The 19,175-nt window shown below is 44.5% G+C and overlaps 1 protein-coding gene across 1 annotated transcript in view; it reads right to left on the bottom strand.

Moving 5' to 3' along the window:
* lrmda (leucine rich melanocyte differentiation associated) overlaps nt 1–19,175 on the bottom strand; it is a 410,111-nt gene that overhangs the window by 43,925 nt on the left and 347,011 nt on the right. Inside the window, exon 6 of the mRNA XM_084075454.1 lies at nt 6,519–6,603. Within this exon, the coding sequence (XP_083931580.1) occupies nt 6,519–6,603 (85 nt within the window). The remainder of the gene's footprint in view (nt 1–6,518; nt 6,604–19,175) is intronic.

The raw sequence follows: 19,175 nt of genomic DNA, 5'->3' as shown, positions 1-19,175 counted from the left end.
CCTTTAAGTGGCTAATGCTAGAGTACAACAGCAATATCCCAAATGGTAGTAGTATATATAGACACCAACATGCTAATTAATGCTAACATGTTAAGCTAAGATGCTAACATGCTAATAGTGTTAGCATTTTGGTGTCTACTGTATATATACTACTGGTACATATGGTTCCGTTTTTACTCTCAGAGAGTTAAATGAAAACCGAGGGTTTTCACTGCGTGCAGAGAGGACATGCTGTACTCTGTGGCTGGGACTGCATGGGAGACGTAGAACAGCCCTGACAGCCGGACCGAGGTGACAGTGCAGAGAGTTAGAGCCAAGGTGACAGAGAGCTCACAGGATCCTCCAGGCCTGCTGTCTGCCAGACTATAGACTGCACTCCACTCTGTGTGTCACACCTTTCTCTAAGACACCACCCACACACACACAGACACACACACACACACACACACACACACACACGCGCGTACGTGCACACCTCGTTCACTTTAACACTTATCTTTAACATAGCCTCCGTCCATCGTCTCTCTTATCTGCGTCTTTTAACCTTTGCTCGTCCGTCTACTTTCCGCTAATTGTTTGACCTCTACGAAAAACAGGGCGATTTGGGGGGGTGGCCATACAGTAAACGATCGTTTTGGCCTTATAGCCTCGCCTCTATTCCTCTTCCTTCCTTTTGGTTAGCGGCGGTGCTAAACAAGTAAGCACGTCAAAAAAACATGTACTTAAGTAACAGTATACTTGAGTAAATGTACTTAAAGTTACAGTGACCTGCCCATATATACTGCCAGAGCTGCTGGACTCCTTTTTTTGGGAGCTGCTTCCAAGCTGTTTGTAATTACCTCTGGCAACCCGCCGGGCTCTCTGGGGCCTGTGTGTGCACAGGTGACATGGAGGGGAGGGGGAGGTGGGGGGGGCACAGAAGAGAAGAAAGGGAAGGTTTTTTCCTGTGTGCATGATGACAGGGTATTGTCAGACCTGCTTACCCATCTCCCCTGGCCGAGGCCAGGCTAAAGTGCGCGCAGCACACACACACACACACACACACACACACACACACACACACACACACACACACACACACACACACACACACACACACACACACACACACACACACACACACACACACACACACACACACACACACACACACACACACACACGCACACGTTTGTATTACTATACTTGAGAGGACATAAACATTTTAGGTGATTTTATGAACGGCATTTTAAAAAAAAATGTCTTTGCCATTTCACCTTATAGCTGAAAATAGCAGAGCTATACAGTACATTTCTGCTGTGAGGACCATGGGAAATAATGTCCTCACGAGGTCTTATTGTCTATTTCTCAAATTCTACTATACCTGTGAGGACATTTGGCCCTCACAAAGTACAGTAACACGCGCACGTACACACACACAGTACTGTATTATACACAAAAAAAATAATGCCAAACGAAACAAAGCATAAAAACACTGGGCCGGTTCATCAGGTCTTCACGGAACAACGCCTTGTGACATGGTGGCGTATATGTATGCCCTGCATAATGCATGGCCTCAGCTCAATGCCAACGTTTACGTCCTACATTTAACTGACTTAACCCCTTCAATCCGGGAAACGCATCTGTGTCATTTTAAGATGAAAATAGCAGATACACAAGCTCATAGCTCTCGGTGCCATGTAGATCTGCTATTTTTGAAAAATTGTGAAAATGTTTGCAAATCTTTGAATATACTGTATATATTTTCAAAGCAAACATTTCTCAACGTTTTGTTCCAGGGACCCCTCCAGAAGCAAAGATTTAAGTTACAAACGTTCGCTTAAAAAAAAAAATATATTCAAAGATTTCCACAAATTTTCGCGATTTTTCTAAAATAGCAGATCTACAAGCTCATAGCGCGGCACCGAGTGCCGCGCTACGAGCTTGTATATCTGCTATTTTTGAAGAGCCAAACAAATCTAAAATGACAGAGATGCGTTATCGGATTGAATGGGTTAAACCTATGTCATGCCACTGTAGCTTACTTATCACCACTGGTGGTAGTGTAGATGTACTCTGACATTTTACTATAAGTAAAAGTTACAATAACACAACACAATGTAGAAATACTCTGCAAGTAAAAAGCTTGTATTTAATTTCATTCTTGAGTAAAAAGTACAATAGTATTGACATCAATATTTACTTATAGAACCAAACTAAATGTACGAAAATAATAAATAATTATTTTCTAAAACAGCTGATCTACAAGCGAACAATACACTGCGAGGCGACACACTGTGAGCTTGTAGATCTGCTCTTTTCAATTAACCACAGTTAAGTGATTAATGTGTGTTTTGTATTAATACATTCACTGCCAGGGGCTTTCTAATGCTGGCAGGTAGCTTCTGCCAGCATTTTTAAGCATTATGACACATTTTTCAAGAACCACAGAATATTTATCTCCAGTATGATCGATCCCCTGATGGTTGCTAACCACGGAAATCGCGGGAAAAAAAAAAAAATCATCGCAACCTCCCCTTCTCTTGTTATACCCAGTTGAAAATAGCATGTCTCGCCAAAAATGCATAGTAAAACACAGGGTATAACAGGGAGATACAGGATTTTAAAGTAATAAGTTAACCAGGAAGTGAATGGAGCAGTAAATCTTCGGATCATCGCGTATAACCCGGCTGGGATCGCTGTGACAGCCACCAGTGGTGGAAAAAAGTACTCAAATGTTTTACTTAAGTAAAAGGGCTTCTGGACGTTTTCCTTTTTTTTTAAATGACGGAGATCTCCGTCAATGGCAGGGAATGTGTAATAATCTAAAGTAACTAGTAACTGCAAATGTAGTGGAGTAAAAAGTACGATATTTGCTTCTGAGATGTAGTGGAGTAGAATTGAAAATGTTAAGTAGCCTACTCAAGTAGAGTAAAGGGGCCTTAAAATTGTACTTAAGTACAGTACATGAGTAAATATCATCCAAAATATGTCCAAAACTGTTACTTTTCAGGATTCAAATTCAAAATGATCAAAAGAAGCAGATCTACAAGCTGTGTCGTTTCGAGCTTGTGGATCTGGTGCTGTAGTGTGACGCTGTAGTGTGAGTCAATCTACAAAACAATTTGGAGATAAGAGGTTTCTACCCGACGGCAACCCTCATGGTTAAACCTATGTCACGCCACTGTAGCTTTAGTTATCACCGTTCGAGACGTTTCCGTTTTCCACGGCATGCTGATTGCGAGGAGGGGGGGGGGATTTTAGCACGACCATCTTCCTGGCTGCGCGTTTAGCAAATCGAGTGTGTTAAAGAAGTGCAGATAAATACATGGGTAGCCGGGGGGGGGGGGGGGTGGGTTGGGGTGGGGGTGGGGGGGGGGGTCTGCTGCTGCTGTGGGGGGGGACATAAAGAGAAGGTGAAGGGCGAGGATGAGGGCTGTGTTATCTAAGGCTGCAGCGCTGGCTGCATCATAAAAATAACAAATGGAGACTGTCACCGCTGCCCACATTCTGAGACGGGGGGGAGAATATTTCATGTGTCAGATCCGCTCACCTTTTAATGGACTGTTCTTAGCCGGGTCTGATTTTGACAAAGCACGGGGTCCCCTTACCCTCTCCTCTCCTCTCCTCTCCCCTCCCTTCTCCTAACATCCTGGCCTGAGAGCCACCACCAACCACGGCTGGTCAGGTTTTCATGACATAGATCTGTCCTTGGCTCATGTGGGAGGGAGGGAAGGGGGGAGAGGGGAGTTGTGGGTAATCTGCGTTGGGGGCTGGCGGGGGGAGGGGGGGTGGTGGACGACTACCGTTGCTCACCATTGACCTCTGCTGCTCCCGTACTCGGCGGTCTCTTCCTCATCGCCCGCTTGTTTTGCATCGCGGCCGACATGAGACCATGATAAATGTCTCCAGTCTGGGTCTCTCTCTCTCCCCCCCTTCCTGTGTTCATGCTCGGTATAGAAATGCCCCCCAGGGCCACTCACACACACTGCACCAGGGGACACGCATGCCCCCCACGCACACGGACAGAAATGCTAACCCGCTACATCGCGTATATATATACCCGACAGCCACCAGTGAACTCAAATGCTTTACTTAAGTAAAAGTATTAATACTGCAATGTAGAAGTACTGGAATTTAAAATTGACTTGAGTAAAAGTACAAAGGTATTGGTATCAAATGCAGATCTACAAGCTCACAACGAGCAGCTTGTAGATTGGCTATTTTCAAATAGCCAAGGTATAAAATAGGGCTAAAGTGGTTAATGTATGTTTAATAATATCATAATTTATATCTGAAAAGTAAGTAAAGTTTTTTCAAATAATTGTTGTGGAGTAAAAGTACAATATTTGCCTCTGAGATGCAGTGGAGTAGAAATAAAAGTATAGACAATTGGAAATACTCCAGTAGTACCTCAAAATTGTACTTAACTACAGTACTTGAGTAAATGTACTTAGTTACTTTACACCACTGACCAATTGTCACAATCTCGTCTTTGGCGGTAATACTGAATCACCACCTACAAGGACCTCACCAACCAAGCTCCCCGCTATAACCTCTCTGACCTCCTTCACCGGCGCACCGCACCACCACGCCACGCCCCTCCCGGTGTGGTGATGCCAACTTCCTGGTGGTCCCCAAGACAAAGCGACAAACCGGGGGTGACAGGGTTCCCCTCCCTATGGAAATCACTCCCAGCTCACATCAAAGCTGCCCCCACCCTCGCCTCGTTTAAAACCACCCTCAAAACTCATTCCCCACCTAATTCAAACCGCCCTTTTTTTTACATTTAAATTGCTACAATTTGTTCGCTTAGTTTTTACCCTTTTAACTAGTTATTTTTTTTAACTCATTCACTGCCTGAATTATTGCTGGCCGCGTTTGCCCACTGCCAGAGATTTTTCATTGAAAAGAAAAAAGTACTCAGGAGCCGAGATACAGAATTTTTAAGTTTTAAGTTAACAAGGAAGTGGATGGGAGTCTAGACCTTCGAAAAATCATATCTCCTTGGTCTTTGGGTCCAAAAAATAAATACAGATAAAATAAAATTACGTTTTTTACGTCAGTGGCAGCATTGGTAAACTGGAATAATTCCGTTTATTACGTCAGTGGCAGTGAATGGGTTAATGAAGTTGTTCTTGTTTGTTTTGTTTTGTAGTGACTTGAAGTATCTAGGAAAGCACTGTATAAATTGCATATATTATTATTATGGAATTTTGAGTATGTCAAAAGACACAAAGGCCCAGAGAGCAACCTGTGGGCCTAACGTCATCATACGACGAATAGCGTAAATCGACTATCTCCAAGCTCACACAACGTGTTGAGATGCGTCGCGTCGTGAGCTTGTACATCGGCTATTTTTCTTTTTAACATTGTGTGAATGCCCCAAAACCACTTTCAACCAGGTCGAACGTTGGTTGAGCTTGAACTTGGCTCGGCGGTCGATACCGAGGCACGAAGCCGAGGCGTTTCCGTCCCGCCGTGGGTTGTTTGATGGGAAGACAATGGGGTTGCTGAAGTCAATTCAATAATACCAGAATGGAGATCAGGGCTGTGTTGGTGGTATCAACAGATCAAGGATGGTTCATTCGGCACATGCATATTCCCACACACAAACACACACACACACGCGCGCAAACACACGTTCACATCGATGAGCAAAACCCACATCTCGCCGATATTTTCTCACTATGCACGCATCACACAGATGAGACGGGATCAATACCAACAGATATCATAAGTATAGCTCACGCTCAAGTTCACTCGATTCCCACTCTCTGCAACTGTCAGGGTTATGGCTCATATTTACATAATCCATGGGGCTTTACTCCGTATTGAACGCATTGGTATTATACTGTATATACGGCAACATGCTTATTGTCTGTATGCTGTGGTAACTGTGTTAAAAGTGATAGTTTTGCTGTTGGTCCACTGGCTCTCAACCCGCGTGGGGTTGAGAACCACAAATGGGGCCCCCAAATAATTGGCGAAATACCTTGGTTTCAATGACAATATCACATTCATTTAAAAAAGTGACACCCAATCAGAACTGCGTTCGTTCCATTGATCCGAGGTGGATTCATCATTGAAATAAACGTGTTCTGAAAATGGCCGTGGCCCACCCACCTGACCACTTAACACGGCAGCCGCTCGGCTGCCGTGTTAAGTGGTCAGGTGGGCGGGCCACGAACGCTTTCGAGATTTTCACGCTGAGAACCACTATTCTGACGTACCGTATGAAAAACTTACAAAAAAAAAAAACGTACAATGAAAGACACTTAACCCCTTACTGTTCCATGGGTGCTGTGTTAACCCTAGAGAGGCCAGCATCCAGCATCCAGCTCACAAAAAGCACCGCAACGCTCAACTAACATATATAGGATCTAAGTTGTTTATAAGCGCCCACTGCTCCTCATAGTTAGGATGGGTAAACGCGGAGGACAGATTACACCTACAGTATATGTGCAAATGTGCAGTGACAAAAAAAGAACCCAAAGGAGTTTCAGTGGTGGGTGTGGTGGTGGGGGGGTGTTCCTTACCTTTGTGGTTCTTGGCGTCTCTGGATCCTGTGGGTAGAGGGGTGTAGGGCGTGGGACTGACGTCTGATCTGGGATCAGTGGGTACCTGGGAAAGAAAAAAAGAGGGCAGACACAAGAAAAAAGGCCTGAATAAATATTGAGGAAGGAGATAGACAGACAAGGCTGGAAAATGACAAGGATTTGTCACCGCGGCGGCTCGACTGTTCTGATGTGTCGTAAATCCTCAAGAGGAGAGAGAGGGTACAGGAAACCCCCCCCCCCCTGTCTGGTTTTATGGCAGAACGTGGCAGGACATCTTTCATTGCTTTTTGTGTTGTAACGGCGGCGGGAGCAGGAAAAAGGGAGCCCAGCACATCCTTCGGCCTCTCTTTGATGATCTGTTCCACTGGGCTGGACGCAGGAGGAGGAAGAGGTCAGGGGAAGCCTCTGTCACGGTGACCTCTCCTGCGGGGGGGGGTTGGGGGGGGGCATGGCCGGGTCAGACGCCACTCACGCTCTGACCAAGGCCAAACATAGCCCCCCCCCCTTGCTATCGGAGGGGCGGTCCCCCCACGTATATGGCAGGGATTCCACCAGCCCGCCGCCTCTGGCTTTTAGACGCCGTTCCGTTATTGCAACTTGTACGTTTTAGCCACTTTGAACCTGGAGTCCCCTATTTTCAGGCATGTCGTCATATCAGGCAAAATGTTTTCAACATCTTCAATTATTATAATTTTTCATCAAATGTGTGAATGGTTACACACACGCACACACGCGCACACGCACACGCACACACACACACACACACACACACACACACACACACACACACACACACACACACACACTTATAGACGGCTAGCCTCCTCTACACAGCCACGCTGTACGGGTAGAGAACAAATTTCAACGCGTGACACCGTCGTCGTTATGACGTAGTGTAAAATAGGGCTCGCTTGGTGGTTAAAATGGCTGCTTCAGGCTATGACACGAGAGGCATAGAGACTCCTGGCTTCACAGCCACAATGAGAAAGGTATTGATTGTTAGCAGAGGTGGAGACAAAACAAGTGTAACTACATGTTCCAGAGTCTGGGAGTAAACAGCAGCCAGGAGTTTCAAAGCTGCACATTTTCAGAAAAAAAATATCAGTATTCGAAATATAATGCACTTTTCCCCCTTCCTAGAATTGTAGTGGTAGTCAAAAAGTACGACATTTGGGCCCGGACCGTGGCATAGAGGTTCCGGCACCTAGGCTCTAAAAGTATCCTGACAGTGCAACACAGGTTCGAGTCCCGCTCCAGACGATCTTTACTGTATGTCTCTCCACATCTCTCTCTCCCTGTTTCCTGTCCATCTCCACTTTCCTGTCTTTTATCCACTTTCCTCTCTTTTATAAATAAAGGCAGAAAAGCCCCAAAAATATCAAAACATATATTTTTTTAAATAATATTTGTCTTCGACATGTAGTGGAGTAAAAGTCGTAAGTATCCAAAAATACAAATACTCAAGTAAATACATATCGTCTCTGTCGGGTGGAAACCTCATATGCCCAAAACTGTCACTTTTCAAAATTCAGCAAAAGTAGCAGATCTACAAGCTCAAAACGTGTTTCTTCACGCCACGTTTCAAGCTTGCATGTCTGCTACTAGGGCATCTAGATGTCTGCTACTATATCACGTAGTAGGGCATTCATTTACAGAACACCACAAAAAGTTAGAATATGGAGATTCTGTAAGAGGTTTCTGCCCGACAACAACGCTATACTAAAACAAATTCCCCGAGTACGAGTACTCAAGTAAATGTATTTCATTAGTTATCCTAGTATCCACCACTGATTGTTAGCAGAGGCATTACAGAGAACAAAACAAGTGTAAGTAGATGTTCCAGAGTCTCTGAGTAAACAAGCAGCCAGAAGTCTCGAAACGTGTTCCCCAAACAAGGCCAAGAGTTTCTTGCGTTGCTGCTGTTGTTGTTGTTTTTCTGCACTTTCAAGGTCTAAAAAACATACTCCTCCCTTTCTCTTAGCCGGTGTGAATAGCCACTTTATCATGACACAGCGATATCTGATGCCTTTGCAGAAATACTTTCCTCTCCTGCAGGAAGAAATTCACTCGGCCTTTAATCATAGCAAGAGACCCCAACTGACAAATACATATTAGCGATGGTTTTTTGGAGTTGAATTTTCCCCCTCCTTTTATTGTTGCTCCTCTACAGGCCCATGCATAACCTTGAGAAATGGAAGGGTTGGACGCTGCTAAACGGAAACATATTCTTCATGGGCGGGGGAGAGAGAGAGAGAGCGGCTGTGTGAATTGAAAACGATCACATAATATGCCTTCAGATACTATCTCTCAAAGGCATTAGGGGGGTCTGGTCAGCATGTGTCTCGTATTACACCGGGGAGACAAATGGACAACGTGGAACTATTTTTGAAACATTACTACAGTAGTTGCCAGGCTATTGTGCTTTTTTTTTTTGACATGCACGGCTCTGAATGGAAATGCTATTGTTGACAGAAGTAGCATTGCTCTGCTATGCTACTTGCTACTATATGCTAATATTGACACATACTGTACTATCACCATTAACCACTTAAACCCTGTATACTTCGTTGACCGGAGTCCCCCAGAGCTCTATACTAGGCCCCTCCTGTTTTTTTGCTCTACACTAAATAAGCGATAACAGCAGATCTACAAGCTCACACTTTTAGGCTTTTAGGCTACATTTAGGCTGTTTTCACTGAATGTTTGCCCCCAGAATAGGGCAGCTAAGGTTCAAGTGGTTGATAATAATGCTATTCATCTCTTGTTTTGCCAATTATTTGGGGGTCCAACTTACAATAGCCTCAGGTCACGATGCGACGCATTGTGAGCTTGCAGATCTGCTATTTTCAAAAGATTTTTACACTTTTACTTAAGTAAAAAACGGGAGTACTTTTTCCACCACTGGTCATGCTATACAGTAAAATAATAAAACACAACATCTGTTGACATGATATAAAATAACAACTATTGTTATATTACTGTCTCTTGGTGTGAGATGTTTCCCCCAACAGAGACGCTCACTCTGCTATCCTTTTGCCACCTCACCGTGTGCAATAGCCTATTATATTTTACTACTATTTTTATTTACTATTATTGCTATCGTTATTTTATTGCTTTTTATGTATTTGTTTGGCTATTTTTTGTTGTTGCTGCAATACCAAGGAGAACGACACATCTCAAAAGAACTTCAGACACCTTAAAAAAAAACGTTCCTTTTTTTGTGAGCTTGTAGATCGTCTATTTTCACTACTTTTGAAATAGGGCTTAACCCATTAAGACCTGGAACGCATCTGTGTCACTTTTTGATTTGAGCTGAAAAGCATTATTTTACACTTTGGCTATTCAAAAATAGCAGATATACAAGCTCATAGCGCGGCACCGAGTGCCGCGCTATGAGCTTGTAGATCTGCTATTTTTGAGAAATTGTGAAAATGTGTGCAAATCTTGGAATATATATTGTTTTAAAGCGAACATTTTTAACTCAAATCGTTGCTTCTGGGGGTCCCTGGAACAACATATTTTGTGATAGGAGTCTGCGGTCAAATAAATATAATTTTGGGGGTCCTTGAAATGAAAAAGTGAGAACCACTGATTATAGCGACATATGCTTTTTTTGGGTACTTTTGTAAGTTTGCATACCGGGGAGAGCCACCAAATTTCTCTTTTTGGTCTCCAACCCTAAAAACTATAGGGAGCCCCTGTTCTCTCTAGACTCTACTGGGCTTTTTAGCAGCCCGGCCCACCGGTTCCTGTGCTCCTGCCCGCCTCATTTCCTGCCCTGCCTGAGAGATCAAGAAGCTCGCCCCCCCCCCCCCCCCCCCCCCCCGTCCTCCGTCCCCCTCCGGCCCCCTCAAAGCCCCTCTAATCCTGCTGCTTGTCCACAATTAATCTTCCCAGTTGCCATATTATTAACACCACCACCCACAGACTAGGACAGGAGGGGCGGAATTGGGGAGGGGGGCTAACTGGGCCGGTGGTTCTCAAACATTTTCATGACAAGGACCCCCAAAATGTACATGTATTTCGCCACAGACCCCCATCTGAAAATATGTCGTGTCAGGGACCCCTAGAACAAAAAGATTTGTGTAATATTTCACCACAAATGCATTTGTGTAAAATGTTTAAACATATACAGATTTTTCTGTCAACATTTTCAACAGATTTTTACAGGGGACCCCCTTGTGGAACCCCTTCAAGGACTCCTGGGGGGGTTCCTTTGAGAACCACTCGGTCAACCGGGGCAACTTGGATAGAGCTGTGGCCCCTCCCCTGTTACCCACCCGCCCTCCTGTCAGTCACCCCCGCTCCCCAACGGCTACTCGCTGTCAACATCAGAGCCCTCGCCCAACCCCCCCCCCCCCCTCCCTCCCTCCCCCCCTCCCTGCCTCGCTACGCATGACGCCACCGTCCCCTCCTCCCCGATGTCATGGCCGCTGATCAAACACCCGCCCCGTCCCAACCTCCGTGGCCCCCGCTACTCATCCCTGTCCCTCTCTCTGCCTCCCCGTTCCACCCCACCCACACAACATTAATCAGCCAGCTCTTCCATGTCCTGACCCCCTCCCCCCACTACCCCCCGCGCCTGCCTCCCTCCCCACACTCCTCCTCCTCCTCCTCCTCCTCCTCTGCACTCTTTCACTTTAGTCGATGACCCGTCCAGAGGATGAGAAAGAGAGGCAAGGGATGATGGGAAAAGAAAGTCCGGGGCGAACGGACGGACGGACGAACGAACGCAAAGAACTCAATCTGAATCCCAGCTGTTATCAAGGGGTGCTCTCTCTCTCTCTCTCTTCTCTCTCTCTCTCGCTTTCTCTGTTAATCACTTGAACACCCGCATCCATATTCTGGGGGGAACATAAGCCAAAAATAGCCGATCTACAAGCTCACAACGATCGGTTATTTTTTGGTGTAGAGGAGGGGAAAAAAGTACAGAACCGACTCAGGTCCAATTTATGAAATCTAGATCCAGTCCGGGTTTTCTTCTTAATTAGAATAGCATAATCAACAGGAATTTTACATTTTTATTAAAAAAACAAACAGTACTGGGTTTGGTGATGTTCTATGTTGTCTGAATCAGCTTTGTTTGCGTTTGTTTATGTGCTAAAAGAGTGCCTTGTGTAAAAAAAAAAAGGGCATAGTGATTAAACTCAGGCCTATAGTCCATCAGCCTTCTTAAGAAGGCTGATGGACTATAGGACTGAGTTTGATCACTATACCCCTTTTTTTTACAGAGAAATAATCAAAAGCCATGTTATTATTGCTCATGGGCACAGCGGTCTCAAAGGTCGAACGTTGACGTGGCTCTATCTGTTGCCTTGATTTTTGGAGAGGAAAAAAACAAAAAAGGGTCACAATAATCATGTACACGATGAATCCATCAAACCTTTCTGACAGCGTTTGAATTATTACGACAAACGTTTGGATCGCCGCAGAGCTGACACTCACATCAAAGAGCAAATTCAAAGACAAGATGATGGATTGAGGATCTGGTTTGACTGTGCTGAAGACATAACACACTGTTGGAGATGTTCAGTAGACACGCCACTCTGTGTGATGTTACCGTGGTATGGCGTGCAACGCGATCCAACAGCAAATCAACAACATTTGCGCCCGCCATTGCCCTTCTATTCCTCATTTATTATGGAGGAGGAACGGGGAGCCCGTATGAGCGGTGGACACGCGTTTTGTCCTTCGTACGTGTTCGAGTTAGACACGTAGACCAGCGGTCCCCGACCTGTTGTGGAATCGGGTCCCGTTTGAAAACCTTGATGGCGTTCGCCGCCCACCCATCTGACCACTTAATAAGGCAGCCTATCCCCTCTCGGATTTTAGACCCCAGATTAGAACCCTAATGTCCTGCGTGCTGACATTTTAACCACTGAGCTAACAGAGCCTGTCTGCTTGCTCAGGGGAGAAATATATTTCAGATTTTCAGGTAGTAGCACTTATCAATTGTATTGTATGTCTTACTGATTAATTGAGTACAATGGACCACAATGGAAACAACCCCTGGCAAAATGTCCCATTTCAAGTATACACATCTTTTGAAAATAGCAGATCTTGTGAGCTTGTAGATCGACTATTTTCAAATGGCCGAAATGTATGTAGGGTGTAGTGGGTCATGTATGTTTTGTAATAATAATCAAATAATTGTAGTGGAGTAAAAGTACAATATTTGCCTCTGAGATGTAGTGGAGTAGAAGTAAAAGTATTGCAAATTGGAAATACTTAGGGAAAGTTCAAATACCTCAAAATTGTACCTAAGTACAGTACTTGAGTACATGTACTTAGCTACTTTCCACCACTGCCCCCTTCCTCTCTCTCTCTCATACTCTCTCTCTCTCTCTCTCTCTCCTTGGTCACTCTCCTCCATCGGTTGTTCCTGCACTGACCAGAGGGAGGTGCTGCAGTGTCATCTATATAAGATCCCTCTGAACCCACTCGCCCCACCCCTCTCTCTCTCCCTCTCTGTGTGTCTCTCTCTCTCTCTCTCTCTCTCTCTCTGTCTCTCTCTCTCTCTCTCTCTCTCTCTCTCTCTATCTGTGTCTCTCTGTGCTGTCCAGATTAGTCTGCTCATCAAGCTGAGTATTGTTTTAATTTGCTCGGCCCGGGGCATATGCTGAGTGTTCACATCATTATTGTCTTCTGTGCAGCAACGTGAGTTATCACCACGGCTTATGATAATGCGGCACAAATTTACAGGCTGGGGAGTACCCGCGAAATCTCTGATGATAAAGGGTGGACAGAGGGGGGGGGGGGGGGGAGAGAGAGAGAGAGAGAGAGAGAGAGAGAGAGAGAGAGAGAGAGAGAGAGAGAGAGAGAGAGAGAGAGAGAGGAAGCTCTGTTAAATGTCATTATGAAAGATGATTCCCATACTGGATAATACATCACAACAGTGGTGTCTGTCTTCTCTCTCGCTCTGTTGTTATGCGAATAAACGCTGATAAACCCAGAGGCAATAGTGATTATTGCTTCCAACATATCACCCTGAGAGAGAGAGAGAGGGCGAGAGAGAGAGAGAGAGAGAGAGAGAGAGAGAGAGAGAGAGAGAGAGAGAGAGAGAGAGGGGGAGGCAGGAAGATCGAGACAGGGGGAGGAGGGATGGAGAGACAGTAGACAAGCAAAACACAAAGCGACCCACACCAACCCAGCACACAACCACCTCCACAGAGGGGTTCCTGAAAATGTGACACGCACACGCGCACACACACACACACACACACGCACACACACACACACACACACACACGCACGCACGCACACACACACACACACACACACACACACACACACGCACGCACGCACGCACACACACACGCACACACACACACGCGCGCACGCACATAAAAAAAAAAGTCAGTCAGGGAAAGCTGAGCTATCTCTGGGTGTGTTTTTGAAATGCGACTGTGTGACAAAGTTTTTGCGAAGTTTGGCAAGGCTTGGTGGTGGGGATTTGAAATCTTGATGGGTGTTACAGTATACTACACTGACGTCAACTGATCTGGAACAATCTCAACCCGGGGAATGTGATTACGATGACTTTGGAGCTCCACAAAGTATAACAGTTGCCGCGCGCGCGCACACACACAAGCACCAAACTATTTCCGCAACGCGTTCCTATATATACACACACACAGACAGGCAAGACAGACAAGACAAGACAGACAGACAGACAGACAGACAGACGTTGAATGCTTTATTAGTCGGAAACGTAAACAGCTCGAGGTACGGTTAGACATTAGCCCTTTAAGGCCAGAGGTTCCGATTCTACAAAATGTCTTCTAAATACCAACAGTTTTTTGAAAAAACTTATGTTGCTATACGTCAGTGGTTCTCAAACTTTTTCATGTCAAAGACCCCCCAAAATGTATATGTATTTGGCCGCGGACCCCCCAACTCAAAATATGTTGTTCCAGGGACCCCCCCAGAAAGCCCTGATAAAAATGTTCGCTTTAAAAAACATAAAACGTTGGGCAGACCAAAACGACTCCGGGGTTCGTTCAGATTCTAGTACACACACTTACTGGCTCTCATCCCTGCTTCACCCTCACCTCATCTCCTCTCCTTTAAGGAACTGATGACCAGCAAGCAATACAATCTAATTACAGCCGGAGAGCTACAGAAGAGAGGGAGAGCAGTGTAAACACCAGCCCCCTTTTTTTTTTTTATCTCCTTATACATCTGGACAAGTAGACAAAGTACTAAAAGGAAATAAATGTGGCCTGACAGCCACATCAAAGGAGTTCAGCCAGAGGCTTACTTGCTACTTAGGGCACAGGAATGTTGTTGCCTAGCATCACAGCCCGCCCGGCGCAAACCTATCAGAGGGTGCAAAAGACGGCCCCTGTCCTGCCTCGGAGAGAGGGAGAGAGAGAGAGAGAGAGGGAGAGAGAGAGAGAGAGAGGGAGAGAGAGAGGGGGGGGGGGTATGACACGGAGGGGAGGCTAGGGACTTGAGTTTTTTTTTTTTTTTTTTAGCTTAAAGCAATTTTTTGGGAAGAACCAAGCCTTCTGTTTTGTTTTCTCTTGACACCATTTCTTGCTTTCTGTGCTCGCAAAAAAGAGACATGTATAAAAATGTCTTTTGATATGTTTTCTCTTTGGGTCTATATCTGAATATTTCTTTTGTGTCTGAAGCATTGGAACTTTTTTTTTTCTCTCTCTCTCTCTCTCTCTCTTCTGGTGCTGCTTTTCTGATGTCGTTATGAGATCAGAGAAAGACACAGCTTTGTGAACTTATTTGAGTCAACATTTAACGCCGCAACGACACGTTTATTTCTTCACTTGGATGGAATCTTCTTTTTTTTATTTTTTTATCGTTCATTTTCTCCCCGGCTTCTGAAGTATAGGGGTTACGAAACAATGGAACCTTTTAAAAAATAAATAAATAACAAGGGGGCGAGATCTTTGCGGCTTGTTACATGAACAACATCTGACAGCAATGGCAAAATAAAAGCCGCTCTAATTCTGTAATAAAACGTGCTTTGTTTAATTCAAACTCGGCAGCGATGCATCTGCAAAAATATGTTTATGGCATGTACATTTTTGCACTTCCTTGACCCATCCTTTAACACTGCGTTCCCTGTGATGATTTGATTTGAGCTAAAAAGCATTATTTTACACTTTGTCTATTAAAAAATAGCAGATCTACAAGCTCGTAGCGCGGCACCGAGTGCCGCGCTACGAGCTTGTAGATCTGCTATTTTTGAAAAATCATGAAAATGTGTGCAAATATTTGAATATATATATTTTTAAAGCGAACATTTGTTACTCAAATCTTTGTTTCTGGGGGTCCCTGGAACTAAATATTTTGAGATGGGGGGTACGTGGCTAAATACAAATCTTGGGGGTCCTTGACATGAAAAAGTTTGAGAACCACTGACATAGCAACATACGTTTTTTCAAAAAAACGGTCTGTTTTTGTAGAATCGGAACCTCAGGCCTTAATAGGTTAAGTATAAAATAGGACTTTTACATTTAAGGTTAGTGATAACTGTCCCCTTGCTCTAAGCTGCTAAAGTGAAGTGTGGATTTCACGTGCGAGTGTGTTTTACCTGTTTTACACAGCAAAAAAAAACGTACCGTGAAACTAAACATTGGCTACCTTGCAACGCAATCTCGAGGCCAAATCTTTGCAATAATGCATTACGCTGAAAGAAGCCTGCAACTGGCACGGTGAAAAAACCCAACCGTGGCAGCGCGCTAGTGCCTCACATGTCAACAGTTTTTATACGTCTGACCTTGATACTGTAATTGCGCCTTAATAGGCGGGGACCAGGCTGTAGCGATGTGTCGTGCGTATATGAGAAGTATTAATAGTGTTTTCTTAGGTAATGGGCGGCGGGGAGAACATTTGATGCGACGGTAGGCTGAGCTTGTGGGCTGTAAAGCAGCCTCTCTCTGCTCAGCGGGTAAGACAGCTGAGCGTGTGTTTAATGATTTACCAGTTCTACTCCAATGAACTCGCTCCGAGTAAATGGATCATATGATCGCTGATCACAAGAGCAACTGTTTTCTGCCGTTTTGGCTCGGGGGCATGAGGCACGCAGAGCGGGCGGACACGCATACCCCCCCCCCAGTGCCACTGTTTTGTGTGTGGTTTAAGCGTTTGGGCGAACAAAGGTTGAACGCTACTCGAAGTTAATCGACCATATCACCCACTCTTAGATGGTAATAAGGCTGTGTTTTTTCTTTGTTTCTTTGGTTGAAATTTCAAAAGCGATCCGACCTTTTGTTTGAACTTGCCATGCGGAAGAAGAACAGGTAATTCAAGTGCAAGTCTGCATTACAAGTGTACCCATTAAAACTAGCTTGGGGGCAATTTCTTATTTTGTCCCGTACAGCATGACCTTTTCATTGCTACACTTGTCAATAATATGAAACATTCCAATACTAATAATCATTATTAAGCTTGTTAAGATAAAATACACTGAATGCTTCTGCCAAGTTAAAACAGTGATTACACTTTTAGAAACAACAAAACAAGACACTGGGGTTCGTACAATGTTCTCGTGTGCTCATAATCCCTGTTTGAGTTCCAAACACAAGGAAACAGGGAATTGTATGATTTAGCTGTGACTGAAATTATTCTTGTCAAGAGTTTTGCATCTCTTCAGCTGAGAGCTGGGGAAATATTTTCCTCTTTTCCTTGGTAGTTGCAAACACACACACACACACACACACACACACACACACACACACACACACACACACACACACACACACACACACACACACACACACACACACACACACACACACACACACACACACACGCACGCACAAACACAAATACAGCACCTCAGAAGTGTGACATATCACGAGGCTTTCTGTTGCGATTAGGGGCTGTAGCTAACGTCAGAGCTGTTTTTCAGGAGTGTGTGTGGATGCTTAATAATTGAAGACTCCAGGAGCGGTCCTGTCACACCGGCTTGTCTGGAATGTTTCCTATGCAATTAGACGCCCGGGAGACATTTTGAAGAGGACCCGCAAAAAAAAGAAGAGCCACAAAAAAAGTGACACGTGAACTTAAAGGAAATTAGCTCTTCACACGAGTGAAATGTGAAGGTTACTTAGCGATGCTTAACTCAGACTGCGGCTGTGTTTGACTCAGCCTCGCTGTGAAGTCTGTGTTTGACTCGGCCTCGCTGTGAAAGCACGCCATTTTTCTTTACTTTTCAGCCCCGGCTTCAGTCAAGGAAAGATCACAGAGGGAATGGAAACTAATTTTGACTCGAGGCGTACAGGAAGAAAAAAGGAGAGAGAGGAGAGAAAAAGCCCTGAGATATGTCGAAATAATGAGATCTCTTGATGTTTTCTGGGAAGATATGGCATGATGTGTAGACAGATGCACAACTCACACATTCACCCAAGGATACAGACACACACACACACACACACACACACACAGGCGCAACATATAAACACAACTTCAAAACAAGCAAAATTCCACGGGTGCACGAACCCGTGTGCACGCGTGCACACACACACAAATGGATACATTGTGCGATCGACACAGAGATCTCAATATCTTGTCTTATCACACACACACACACACATGCAGGCGCGCGCACACGCACACGCACACACACGCACACGCACACACACACACACACACACACACACACACACACACACACACACACACACACACACATACAGATGGTAATACAGATGCAGACTTATATTATGTAAAACAAAAAATATAATAAACCATTATGTGACACATAATATAAGCCTCATTTAACCAATATTCAGTAAATCTGTTTTTACAAATAATATGTTGGATATAATGTTTGTTGAAGAAATGTTTTATAATACTTGTGTGGCTTTTGCAGACAGAAGTTTTCATATCCTCCTCGGCACACCACAAAGCGCCTCAGCCAGTTCTTTGTGCCAGTAGCCATGAGGCTCTATGACCAAGATTGACCCCATATGAGAATTTTAAGACCTGCCAGTGGCCAGATTTATTTTTTTACTTAAATAAAAGTAGCAATACTACAATAGAAACATACTCTGTTACAAGTGAAAGCCCTATATTCAAAATGAGTAAAAGTACTGACACTGCAAAAAAAACAAGGTTTCCGGCTATGAAAACCGATGAATATGAGATGTAAACTCAGAGAATTTACAAGAATTTACAAGAGTTTTCCACTCGGAAAACTCAAAGTTTTGTAGGTCGGTAAACTCCTGTATGGTACCAAATTAAGTATGCGTGACCCCCTGCTGGGGTTGCTGCCAGAAAATCACACCTTCAGCCCTGACCTAGATATCCACAATTTGGTAGGGGGGAGATCCCCCCTCCCTATCTCGAGTAATGCTACTGAGCATGTGCAATAAGCCACGTATGATTGGCTGTGACGTAGGTGGGCATCCCGCCCTCATTTTGGGGGTCACATTGTGTGGGGGGGGGGGGGGGGGGGGGCTCACAAGGTGACCCCCCCTCCTAGGGATCTTGGGGGGGGGGTGCCCCCCCCCTTATTTTATATATATATATATATATATATATATATAGATATATATATATATATAGATATGTTATGGTATGCATTTATTTAGTTATATACACACACACACACACACACACATATACATACATGATTCTGAAAACAAATAGGCAACAATCTCAGTCAGGTAA

Source organism: Gymnoscopelus microlampas (genome assembly GCF_963454915.1).
Source record: "Gymnoscopelus microlampas genome assembly, chromosome: 13".
NCBI classification, from domain to species: domain Eukaryota; kingdom Metazoa; phylum Chordata; class Actinopteri; order Myctophiformes; family Myctophidae; genus Gymnoscopelus; species Gymnoscopelus microlampas.
Note: the sequence above shows the minus strand (reverse complement) of the source record. Positions and strands in the feature narration are given on the sequence as shown.